Consider the following 13,395-nt stretch of genomic DNA (forward strand, 5'->3'; position numbering starts at 1 on the left):
ACGGGTTCCCAGCAGATCAGTTTGTGAAGGGGTGGGCAGGGAGAGGGGGAGACATGGAGGTGTATCACGGAGACGCCGCAAAACCCCCCAAGATGCAGAGAACTTCCCACAGAGCCCCAGGCGTGCAAATCCGTGCCAAATGGCAGAGCCCTGAGCAAGGGGGGTGGGGGGAAGGTCCTCACCTTGGGGTACAGGACAGGGTTGAATTTCAGCCCCACTGCGTCGTCACAGAAAGCCTAAGCACGGAGAGAGAAACACACAGCTCAGGGGCCACATCCACGGAGGGCACCTGCGCTCCTCTGCCCACCAAGAAAAAGAGCGTGAGGCCAAGACCCGCGGGGCTCAGGGGGCCTGGGGTCAGATCCTGGTACTACTGCTCACTCACATGTGGTCGGGAAGTCAAGGGACCTTCCGGGGGTTTCCTGCTGAAGCGAGGCCACCGAAGGTATCCGACACAGTTCTGCCTGGCGTTCCCACTCCCAGAGTGTGGGTCCAACCCCACCCAGCTGACCATCCTTCTCACCCCGCTTTGATCACTCAGTTTCCAAGTTCCCAGGACCCCAGAGAAGTGACATGGGCCCCTCCACCAGCTGATGGCTCCTTACCTGGGGGGGCCCTTCCATCTCAATCAACAGCCCGGTCATCCCTCAACCCAACCGTCCTCGGCTGTGAAGTCTCCCCAGCTGCCCCCTCCCCTCCCTCCTCCTCTATTCTCCAACCCTGTCTCTCCATTTCTCTTGTCTCCTGAACTAGCTGTGAACTTGGGGGCAGAGACCATGGATTATCCTGTGCCCTGATCAGCCTCAGCAGCGAGGATGAGATGGGCAAGGTGTAGAGGAAAGGGGGGCATCCGCCAACCGCTCCCCCCAACCGCATCCGTGCAGTCAAGGGCCCAAGAGGACAATGGCCTTCCCCTCCCCAAGGGCAGAGCCCACCCAGGACGAGCCTCCGCCCCCAACCCAGAGGCCAGACCTGGCCTAAAGGAGGAAGCCACCTCCTCTCAGTGTCACCTTTTACCTTTGCAATCTGAGGGACACTGGGCAACTTGCTCAGTCCGGCCAGGGGGATCCGCTCATGTACTGTCTTCACTTTGGACCTGCACACATGGATGAGGATGAGAAAGGGGTGTCCACAGAAATGGAGTCAATGAGGAAGGTGGCTGAGGTCACGCCAGGCCACAAGGCAGGTACTTGCTTCACGTCACCCTGGGTCAGACCTGCCTCGTTCCGCCCAACCCAGGCATTAGGCGCTGCACTCAAACTGGAAAATGGAATGCTACTTAGGGACCCCATGGGAAATGGATACTCAAAGAACCTGCCTGGTACAGCTGACTGCAACTGAAATACAGAAAATGCAAATAGCTACCTTCAAGTTCGACATTACTTTTTTGTTTCTTTGTGGGTTTTTTGTGTTCTTCAGAAGAACTGGGCAGAGCTTCTGGACATATTTGGGTCTGACATGCAATTAAACCTTTATGAAAAGAAAAACTAATATTTGAAAATCTGTATTCACGTAAAATATAGATGAGATGAAAGTTGCTTTATAAAGGGATTCACCATAAGGCTAAGTTTAGCCTGTTCCCCTGATTCATTGAGCACATTATGGAAGTGTTGAATTCTACTGAATGCTTTTCTGCATCTGCTGAGATAATCATATGGTTTTTAAGCTGTTAACCTGGTGGATTACATTTCTGTTGAGCTATATTTTCAATCCACGGGTAAAACTCCTCTTGCTTATGATGTATTATTTTTTTCATATCCTGCTGAATTTAATTTATTGATTTTTTTTTTTTTTTTTTTTTTTTTTTGGGCGGTACGCAGGCCTCTCACTGCTGTGGCCTCTCCCGTTGTGGAGCACAGGCTCCGGACGCGCAGGCTCAGCAGCCATGGCTCACGGGCCCAGCCGCTCCGCGGCATGTGGGATCTTCCCGGACCGGGGCACGAACCCGTGTCCCCTGCATCGGCAGGCGGACTCTCAACCACTGCGCCACCAGGGAAGCCCAATTTATTGATATTTTATTTAGAGTTTCATATCTATGTTCAATAGCAACACTGGCCTATTTTATTTTCTTGTACTTCCCTTTGCAGGTTTTGATATCCAGGTGTTACTCCAGCCTCGGAAAATGGCTGGTGAGCATCTCATCCTTTGAAATAGTTTGTATACCATAGGAATTTTCTGTCCCTTAAAGGTTTGCTAAAATTTGTCTGAGATTTCACAGACAAATCTCTGGGCCTGCTGTTCTTCGTTGGGAGGATACCTGTGGCTATCAATTCGGTTCTTTTTTTTTTTTTTTTTTTTTTTGGCTGCTTTCGGTCTTCATTGCTGTGCAGTGTTTCTTTAGCTGTGGCGGGCGAGCGGGGGTCGGGGAGGCACCCTTGTTGCAGTGCGCGGGCTTCTCACTGCGGTGGCTTCACTTGTTGCAGAGCACAAGCTCTAGGCACGTGGGCTCAGTAGTTGTGGCACACAGGCTTAGTTGCTCTGCGGCATGTGGGATCTTCCTGGACCAGGGCTCGAACCCATGTGCCCTGCATTGGCAGGTGGATTCTTAACCATTGCACCACCAGGGAAGTCCCCCAATTCGGTTCTTTAATGGTGAACATTGAGGTTTTCTACTCTTTATTGAGTCACTTTTCGGAATTTATGGGTTTTTTCTATAAAATTATCCATCAAATGCATTGATATAAAGTTGTTTTTGGTATTCTCTTAAGGCTTCATTTCTATTTGCAGTCGTGTCCCTTCCTTCATTGTGGAAATAGTATCTGTTTGTATCTTTTCTCTGTTTTCCTTAGTCAGCCCTTGCTGGGGGTTTAGTTTATTAATCTTTTCAAAGAGATAGCTTTTGGTTTTGTCTATGACCTCTATTCTTTTTTTATTTTTGCTTTCTACTTCACTAGCTTATTCTTGCCTTTTTTATTTCTTTCCTTCTATTTTCTTTGGGTTTTTTTTCTACTATTCTTTTCCTAACATCCTGACCTGCATGCTTACACACTGAATCTTTCTTCTTTTTTACAAATGCATATAAAACTATACATCTCTCCCTAGGTACCACTTTAATTGCATCCCACACATTGATAGGTAGTATTTTCATTGTCACTTAGTTCTAAATATTTTGTCAGTTTTCTGCGATTTCCCCTTCAGCACCTCAGTTATTTTCAAGGGTTTTCTTTATTTTTTTAACTTTCCAAATATATGAGTTTTATCTTTCAGTATTTTCATTGTTGATTTCTAGTTTAATTTTTGTTTATTCAGGGAACATACCCTATATATTAATTATTTGAAATTTGCTGACTTGATACGTGGACTTTTTTTTCATGTTCCATCTGAGCTTGAAAAAGAATGTATCTTTTTCTCTTTTGTTGAGTTTAGGAATGTATGTTACAAGATCAAATTTGTTAACTGTGTTGTTCAAATCTTCTATATCCTCACAATTTTTTGTCTGCTTGGTCCATTGGCATCTGAGAGATGTTACTGAAATCTCCCACTATGAGGATTTGTCTGCTTCTTATATTCCTATCAGTTTTTGCCTTTTTAAATTCAAGACTATGTTACTAAATACAAGTTCATGACTGTTAGATCTTCCAGGTGGACTCTTCTTTTGATCATCATGTAGGCTGAGGCCTCTGAGGGGTCCAGTAAAGGGCATCCTTCTCTGCCCAAGTTATGAACAAATACAGAAAAGAGAAATTAAAAGTAATTTGGGAATTAAAATAACTCCTTTGGCACTGATAAAGGTGAAGAGGAAGCACATGAGCTTACTGTGAAGGTGCAGTGGGTCTTCTGATTACACCCCAGAGTTACCCACACCCACAGGCAGTGCTGGGCAGGGGCAAGCCTCCTCTCGTGGGGTCTGCTCAGGTGGGACTTACAGTACAGGGAGCAGGGGGAATGCCCTGAGGGCAGCTAGCTCCAAGAGGGAAAGGGAAAAGAACACAGCTATACACATCAAGTTCTTACTCCCAAATTTAGCCTTGTATCAAGGGGGTGAAGAGAGCCAGGGGTGCCACACAGAAGTGTTCCCTTCACAGATCAAGAAAATCAGGAGTAGGGAAGGATTCCCAAGTTACAAAGGAGTGTTCCTTTTATCCCTACTAACACTTTCCCCCTAAAACTCTATTTTGCCTGTTGCTCACCAGCTTTCTTGGTTAGTATTTCTCCAGCATATCTCTTCTTATTTCTTTATTTTAAATCTTTCCATGTCGTTTTTCTTTAGACATGTCTCTTATCAAGTAGAGTATAGCTGCATTTTTAGTTCAATCTGATAGCCTGATATTTTCATAGGCTAATTTATACTTGTGATTACTAATGTACTTAGAATTACTTTTTATCATTGTGTGTTTTTAATAACCCTGTGTTTTCTTTTTACAGAAGTTTCTGTAACTTCTAACACGTATTTATATTTTTCCAACGAACTCTAAACTTACTTGCTATCTCTCTCCTGAGGAAGGAGGGGACACAATAGCTACTGAACTCTTCCCTCCCACTGTCCTTCCTACATTTGTTTATACATTTAATTCAAGAATCCTTTTTTTAAAAAAAATACTTCCTTTCTCCAGTCAGTAATTAAACTCATCAACATAGTTTACCTATTTCTTCTCACTTTTTAGTTGCATCTTTCCTTTTGGTTTCTCTTTTCTTCTAGCTGAAGTACATCCTTCAGTAATTCTTTCAGGAAGAGTCTGTAACTGATATATTCCCTTCATTTTTTAAAAATATCTGAAACAGCTGTCTACCACCACTTTAAAGATATTGTCCCATTGTCCCACGGCTGATAAGAAGTCTGCTCTCAGCCTAGCTGTCATTCACAAATAATCTGTCTTTATCCTTAAGTATCTTTAAAATTTCCTATTTATCTTTGAAGTTCTAAGGAAATCTGTTCCTTACAAGTTTCAAATAACTACCTACAAACCATCTAGATCTAGAAACTTTTTTTTTTTTTTAGATCTAGAAACTTTTGGAGAGATCATTCTTTGAGAACTTTTTCAATTTATTCCATTATTATTATTGAGCCGGTCAGGTTTTTCACCTCGTGTTAAATTTAGTAATGCATACTTTCCCAGAAAGGCATCTGCTTCAAATAAAATTATCAATATAATAGCATTGGTTGAATAGCATTGGTTGAATATCTATTAACGTCTATTGTTAAACTGTTTGATCTTCTTTACATCTGTGGTTATATGCCTTCTTAACGCCTAATTTTGTGTATTTTTATTTTCTCTTTTTATCTGTATTTGACTAGCTGAATAGTTACCTATTTTGTTCCCTCAACAGAAGTTTATCTTTTTCTAGGCTATAAATAAATCTGTAGTTTAGATTTACTTATCAAATCTCATGAGGTTTTTTATTTCTAATTTATTTGTTTCAACTTTAATCTTTGTTAATTCCTTCCTCTTACTTTCAGTAATAATATTGATAATAACAGCAGCTACCATTCTTGAGTAGCTACAATGTATCAGGTTCTGACACAAAATATGCATTCAATAATTTTAAGGTGGATACTACCATCACCGTTTCACGGATAAACAAACTGAGGCACAGACAGGTTACTAACAACAACTTACAAATATGATTCTTTCTTTTTGAATAAGGAGGCAATTAATTTTCTTCTAAGTATAGCTTTGGACACAACCCATAAGTTTTTAGATGTAATATTTTAAATGTCATTATTTTATAAATACTGTATAACTTCAGCTTTGATTTCCTCTTTGGCCCAACAGTTATTTAGGAAAGTGTTGAGATAACCTACTTCTAAGTGGTTAAGTGAGTTTTTTAAACATTACTGTTATTAATTTGTAGTTTTACTGTCAAATTGCAAGCAAATATATCCAGCAAAGTGTCTGATTTTTAAAATTTATTTAGATTTACTCTGTGGCTCAAAACTCTGGTTCCTAAATCTACTGCTATCAAGAATGATCTGTAAGATTTTTAAAAATAGAAATTTGGGCTAACAATCCTTTTTTATAAAAAAAGGAGCAAAGCTTATGAACAGACAGTTCACAGAAAATAAATACATGTGATCCTTAAATATATGAAGAGATGCCCAACATAATTCAATTAAATTATTATGAATTTAAACTATATTAAAATACCATTTTTAACTATCAGATTGGCAAAAATCCAAGTTCAAATTTATACAGCTCTTACCGAAGGCAATTTGGCAAATCTATTAAAATACACGTGCATTTATGTTTTTTGTTTCGTTTTGTTTTTTTGCGGTACGCGGGCCTCTCACTGTTGTGGCCTCTCCCGTTGCAGAGCACAGGCTCCGGACACACAGGCTCAGCGGCCATGGCTCATGGGCCCAGCTGCTCCGCGGCATGTGGGATCTTCCCGGACCGGGGCATGCACCCGTGTCCCCTGCATTGGCAGGCGGACTCTCAACCACTGCGCCACCAGGGAAGCCCGCATTTATGTTTTGACCCAGCTATTTTACTTCTGAGAAATTATTTTAGTCCATACAAATTAACATTTGTACAAGGTTATTCATTGCAGCATTATTTGTGATACTGAAAGACTGACAATGGCCATTAATAGGGGATCTATTAAATAAATTATTTCACATTCAGGTGATAGAATGCTGTGCAGCAGTAAAAGGAATTAAGAAACTCTTTATGTACTAATATGGAAAGAACTCTAGATATATTGTTAACAGATGCAAGTTACAGAACACTAGGTTCTACAGAACGCTAGGGAAATGAGGAAATGGGAAGATATACAGTTATTCATGTCTTTATATATACTACATATTTATATTCAAATATATATATGTATGTATGTGTTATATATGCGTATATAACACATATATATGTGTATATATATTATACATATGTTATATATAATTGCTATATATATGTGTATATGTTATACATATATAACAATTATATATATAACTGTTATATATGTATAACAATTTGTTATTTTTTTAAATGGTTGGAGCCTAGAAGTCTAGGTTTTGTTTTAAAGCCCTATCTACCTTATGATCAATTTGTGTAAATATTCCATAGACACTTGAAAAGAAGCAGAGATCTCCATGAGAGGATCAAAGTTTGATAGCCAAGTATAGGTACAGATACATATAAAGATACATATATACAATTGACATAAATAATATTAATGAGATTATCCATACCCTCTCATTCCCTACCCTAGTTGATGTCAAGTGGTAAGAAGTATGTTAAAATCTACCACTACAATTGTATTCTGCCAATTTCTCCATATTTTAATCACTATATATATATGTGTGTGTGTGTATATATATATATATATATACACACACACACACATATATTATGTTAAAATATATACTATTAACAACAAAAAGGTTCATAAGATATCTTTGCTGTGGATTTTATCTTTCACAAATAGACAATGGCCCTCTTTGTCACACTGATTGCTTTGCCTTAAATTCTGTTTTTCCATATTAATATTGCCCACTCTGCTTTCTTTTCGGATTTGATTGTTATAACTTTTTCTCAACACTTTTCTTTTTAAATATACAGTCACTTTCTTTAATAAAATTAATTGATTGATTTTTTTTTTTCCCCTTTGGAGAGATGACCCAAACTGAGAATCTTTTCTGTGTAATAGTGGAATTTAACTAATTTATATTTATTATACATCATCTATGTACTCAGACTTATTTCCATTATCATATTTATTTATTTATGATTCCTCTATTTTCTCTCTTTTTCTATAATGGGTACGTTTTCTTTGTCATTGATTTTGTCTGATATTTGGTGAGTCTTTTTTTTTTTTTTTTTTGCGGTACGTGGGCCTCTCACTGTTGTGGTCTCTCCCGTTGCGGAGCACAGGCTCCGGACGCACAGGCTCAGTGGCCATGGCTCATGGGCCCAGCCGCTCCGCGGCATGTGGGATCTTCCCAGACTGGGGCACGAACCCGTGTCCCCTGCATCGGCAGGCGGACTCTCAACCACTGTGCCACCAGGGGAGCCCTGGTGGGTCATTTTGATCTTCAGATTTAAGTCTTCAATCAGCTTAAGAACATCCATCCACATGTTTAATTCCTGTTCACTATCCTCCACATTCATTATAATTTTGCTTATCATTTTATAGTTGTTGTGTTTACCTTTGAATTATGTGAGAGCTTCTTAAGCTTATTCTCAATATTACTAACTGGGTTTCCACAAAGTAGATTCTGCTCTTTACTGTTTGTAATATCATTTAGAATTCTTCTTGGCCATTTTTAGTTTTTTTATATTATTTCCTTAATTTAACCAGCACGTTCTTCATATCATTCTATTGCCTTATTTAATCTTTTGTCTTTAAAACAGTTTATTTTTTTCTAGAAGTCTGCCGAAAACACAAAGTTAACATATCTAAATTTTACTTGGCTTTTTATAACAAATCCTTTTCAAAGCTTGGTTATTTCCCTACCTTCTAAATGCTAGGTTATACTTTTTTAGATGCAGAATCTTTTCTTTCACCAAACTATGAGGGGTTTTTTTTTTCCCCTCTCCTTCTTCTTTTTATATCCAAACTTGAAAATGGAGACATCTACTCAGGCTTGTTATTTATCTCCAAACTGTTAGTAGATTCTCCTTGGCAACTCTCATGGCACACACAGATGCTGTTAGAATACTCTCCTCAGATTTTAGGCTAGAGAGCTGGTTGTTATAAGACATCAATTAAATAATCCAGAAGCCTACAGGGAATGAGGAAGAAGCTGGGACAGGAGTCACTGCCAGCAGAGGAATTTCATCTCTGCATAATTTCTTCTTTGTGCCTGGTAAAGTTACTAGGCTGTGGGACCAATTTTTTTATGTCTGGTTTTCAATTTGGCCATTACTCTGGGTACACGATGTGATTATCCAACTTCCTAGCTGGTGAATGGCTTCTCTCTGCCACCCCACTCGCTGGATTTCTGTTTGGGAGAGCCACATTTGAGCTTGGGCTCCCCAGGGCACTGATTTCAAATGCTATTGACCCCAAACAACAAAAGTGGTTCCACGTAGAAAGACCCCTGACTGTTCCAGGGCTCACCCTTACTTCTAAACAGCACAGAATTGTCCCCAAATCTCCAGTTTCATATATTCCCACACTACATTGCTTTCTAAGGAAGAAGCAATGGGGTTCAACTCTCAATATCACCTACATTACAGTCCTAACTACCCCACAGATGACAACAAAAAAAAAAATCATCAAAGTACATTGCGTGCTGGGCATCTTTCTCTTATTTTTAGTTCAGGTGCAGTATTTCAGATAGGCTATATACTAGAAAAAGAGGGTTAGATCCTTGTGTTCAGTTATCTTCTTAACTCAGAAATTCTACCCAACCTGGGTCTGATTTTTATTAAGAAAGGAAGTAATTTTCTTTACAGAGGTTCACCTAGCTCGAAATCCTATTAGGAGACGGGGATCCAGGTATTACTCCCTCAGAAAACTGGCTCTAGCGATTTAATGGACTCTTCCTTGCCTTGCAAACATCATTTCTAGCCAGGTGAACCTCAGCAAAGAAAACTGCTTCCTTTCTTAATAAAGAGCAAACCAAAATTGGATGAGTGCTGACAACTTCCTTGTACCAGCCCCCTCGCCTCACCTCTCCTATAGCAAGGCTATGTGTCCCTGTCCATCCCAAATTTATCTCAAAATCTGGGCAGAAAAAAAAAATGTTATTGCTCTTTTCCAAATACCTTCAAGGACTTCCAATTAGATTCACAAATATGGACTGGGAGCGTGACAGGCTCATGGCTAAACACCAGCACTGGTCTTCCTGGCTTCTCCACCAGCCCACCAGGGACAGAGATAAATAAGACAGACTCTGTGCTCCCACAGCGTCCTGTGTAAATCACTAAAATAATACCTGCGCCACATATTAAACTCCTCCGTGTTCCTCTCCATTAGACCATAAGCCTACAGAGAACACAGACCATCCCTCTGTCATTATTGCAAAGGAGGTTCTACAAAACACGTTAGTCACACCAAACAGAAACCAGTTCCAGTTCCTGCCCTTGAAGAGGTCATATTCCAGAGAGAGGTCCCCAGCTTAGCTGTGAATCAGTGCTCCCGTTGTGACCACGTCTCGGGTGCACACAGATGCTTTGGGATCTATTTTCCCTGGCTGCACACCGTAGGTAGTATTCTGGCAAACCCTCTCCCGGGACAGGTTGGAGTTGCATCTCAGCAGGATAAGCCATCTTCCTCAGAGTCCCAGTCCCCACAAGAGAGGCAGGTTGGGGTGACCTTGAACCAGACACCACTCTGACTCCCACGATAAGCCCCAGGCATAAACACCTGGTCTCCCTGCCTGGCAACTCAGACATCGCCCCAAGGTTCCGGCCAGGTCTGTTTCCCCAGCACACCCAGAGCAGACTGGTCAGACTGGTATTTCTGGGTCCTGGCCACTAGAGGCGTGGCCTCTAACAGTGCAGAAGCCCCACCTGAGAATGATCCGAAGGTACTCAATACCATCCGTCTCCTCACACTTGATGGACAAGAGCAAGTTCCCCAGACTGCTGCCGGTACAGTAGAAGTTTAGATGATCCTAGAGACAGAAATCAGGTGTTAGCGGGGAGGAGGGGCCCTTCCGGACATGTTCCCCCAAGTCACCTCCTTCACCAGGAGTCAGAAGCCCCACAGCAATGAGGAAGAGAAGGATGCTACTGCTGTGGCTACTACTGGTGATGATGGGGGGAGGGGGGAGGAGGGGAAGAAGGAGAAGGGTCACAGTAAGAGGCCCAACTGAGTCCCAGGATGTGCCAGGCACTGGGCTGAGGGCCTAAGAGCCCTCATCTCCTTTAACCCTGACTACAACTTTATGCGGGAGGAAACACCATCATCCCCATTTCACAGATGGGTAAACCAAGTTCAGAACTGTTAACTGTCCAGGGTCACACAACTAATAGTGAAAGATCCAGGGTTCAAACCCACACCTGTCTTGACCAAAGCCCAAGTTCTTCACCGCAAGATATCGAGTCCACTTCCTTGCTTCCAGGGGCAACGCTTGCCAATTCAGACTACTTGTGGGAATAAAGCCAGGAGGTTCACTGGCACCTCCACCCAAGGGGAGCCAGGAGGTCCTCTGGACAGTGGGTCTCCTCCTGGCCCAGGGAGCCCATACCAGACGGGCCATATCAGGATGCGGCCCTCGAATCTGTACTTTAACACATTCCCCAGGGGGTTCTGATGCAGCTCCTAAGACTGCAAAGCTGCCTTAGGCCGGAGATTTCTGGAATCTGCCTTCGGGACTTCCAGAACCTGCCAAGTCTAATGGGCAGAATGTATTTAAAGAAATGTAACTTTGTCACTTTTAAGCCATCAGAGGCTCACAGCACATCATCCAGTACAAGTACTCAGGGGGATCTGCTTGAATGAGGACACGAGAGACTTGTACCATTTTGACAGAAACAGACTTCCAAGGTGTGAGAATGTATTTGTCCCTTCCACCCTCCTCCACCCCCAAACACTACCCATTCCATCACCTCCTAAGATATTTGTTGGGGGAGATCCCCACCCAGACTCATCACACCAAGAGCCTTCCTAACTTCTGCACACCCTCTGTCCGCCCCATCCCTGCCCAGGAGCACAGCCAGTCAGACCTCTCCAACGAGGACACAGGCAGGCAGCAAGGACAGGGAGGGCGACTTTGAAGAGGACAGACAGAGATAAAGGGGCAACTGGAGAAGAATGCTGGGTTCCTGGGGCCCTCCCCCTCCAGCAGCTGTTTTTGCCCCCGGGCCCCCTGGGCCTCACCTTCCCCAGGAAGTGCCTGCGGTAGGCCCTGGCTTCACCCTTGCACTCGAGCTTGTAGCCAAACGTGCTGGGGCTGAGGTTGTCCTCTTCCTCCTCCTCACAGATGCTGCTGCCCAGGGAGGTCGGCGTGCTGACGTTCTCAGGGTCCTCAATCCAATAGCCCCCAAACTGGGGCAGGACGATCAGGGGGTATGGGCCTCCCTTCTCCACCACCTAGAGGCAGAGGGAGGGTCTTGCACTGCAGCCTGCCCTGGGTCTGCAGGAGGTGTGCCCTCCAACTTCTGAACTGCTCCAAGGAGGGCATCCCGTCTTTGAGGCCAAACGCAGCAACATGAACCCCTCCCCTAAGCCCTACAACGTCTCCAGCTTCACCAACCCCGTAGTTTCAGAGGTGCAAAGCTTGGATGGGTACCCCCAATTTAAACAAAGGGAAAGGTGGCAAAAGGCCTCAAGCCCTCAAGTACCAGGGCCAGGGTTCTCTCCCACGTGGGGTGGGGCAGGGACCATCAACATCATCACCGTCAGCTCCCCCGGCCCGCAACCCCCGCCCCCCCCCCCCCCCGGCAAAGACAGGACCCAGAGCTGCCGTGCGGCCAGGGGGATTCCTACCTCATCGATGCTGGGGTACGGAATGTAGTCGTCCTGCAAGACAAACCACACAATGTCACCATTAGTCTCGGCAATGCCCAGAAAGTTTGATTACTGTTTCCACTCCCCTCTCTACTCCTTACTCCAGATGGGGTAAGGAATAGGCTGGGGGGCCTGGCAGGCTGCACCAGGGCTTTGGGAGCATCAGTGGGAAGAACACCGGACAGAACAGCCTAGAGGCAGCTCTGGGATGTGGCTTGAGTTCTTCCCCAAACTGACAGAACCTGAGTGCAAACCCTGCCAGCTGAAGATGCAGTACGCAGAGCGCGGAGTGCCACACTCTTGTGATCCAGCTTCTCACCCTGGGATGCTGTAACAGGAAGATGACCTCTGGTCCCACCTAGACCCCTCCAGGAAAGGGGGTTAACCTCTAAGTGATAAGCTGCCTGCCTGGGCCTTGGCAATGGAAGCTGAAGCTGAGAGCTGATGCCTCCGGAGCCTGGAGCATAGAGCCTGACACCCCTACGTGCTGCATGCGGTCTGTTTGCAGGAGCAGGTGCAGAGAAGCCAAGCTGAGCCACAAGCCTTGTCTCACCAACGCCTCCACCCCAGCACACCCTGAAGCTGTCCCAAAGGTGTCAAGCCAGGGCCCCCCTTGCTGCCCACCGTGTACCGGTCAACACCGTGTGGCCACTTAAGTGGCTCTTGGTGAAAATAAGAGTTAGACAGTGTAAGATAGCAGACCCCAGCATGCCAACTCTGTGCCCTGCCTGTCACCCGCCCAGCCCACCTTGTTCTTCTGGGGTCCCGGCTTCTGCTCTTCAAGCTTGATCCCCTGCAGAAACAAGGAAAAGAGGATCCATGGAAAAGCAAAGGTCACAGAAGACAGGCCAAACAGAGGAGTCTATCAGGAGCAGCTGCCTTAGCTGGGGGTTAGTAACAACAGCAACAACAGCTGGCATGTGCTGGGCCCATACGCACTCAGGCCTCACAGCAGCCTCAGGCAAGGCAGCAGCGTAGGGGGTTAAGAGCGTGGACTCAAGCCAGATCACCAGGATTCAAATCCCAACACTGCCGCTTATGACCTGATGACCATGGGCA

The 13,395-nt window shown here is 44.0% G+C and overlaps 1 protein-coding gene across 6 annotated transcripts in view; it reads right to left on the minus strand.

The window, feature by feature from the left end:
• RAP1GAP2 (RAP1 GTPase activating protein 2) overlaps window positions 1-13,395 on the minus strand; it is a 186,907-nt gene that overhangs the window by 44,515 nt on the left and 128,997 nt on the right. For 4 of the 6 annotated variants that reach the window (XR_004347654.1, XM_032617539.1, XM_032617538.1 and 1 more), the window contains 6 exons: window positions 13,085-13,129; window positions 12,316-12,348; window positions 11,707-11,919; window positions 10,395-10,498; window positions 1,018-1,096; window positions 183-236 (listed from right to left, as the gene is read on the minus strand). Coding sequence is in view for 5 of the 6 variants with exons in the window: in XM_032617539.1 (XP_032473430.1) it covers window positions 183-236; window positions 1,018-1,096; window positions 10,395-10,498; window positions 11,707-11,919; window positions 12,316-12,348; window positions 13,085-13,129 (528 nt within the window). In the remaining variant the exon portion in view is untranslated. The remainder of the gene's footprint in view (window positions 1-182; window positions 237-1,017; window positions 1,097-10,394; window positions 10,499-11,706; window positions 11,920-12,315; window positions 12,349-13,084; window positions 13,130-13,395) is intronic. The other 2 variants (XM_032617540.1, XM_032617543.1) reach the window with 1 other exon arrangement.

This window comes from Phocoena sinus, chromosome 20, assembly GCF_008692025.1.
Source record: "Phocoena sinus isolate mPhoSin1 chromosome 20, mPhoSin1.pri, whole genome shotgun sequence".
In the NCBI taxonomy this organism is placed as follows: domain Eukaryota; kingdom Metazoa; phylum Chordata; class Mammalia; order Artiodactyla; family Phocoenidae; genus Phocoena; species Phocoena sinus.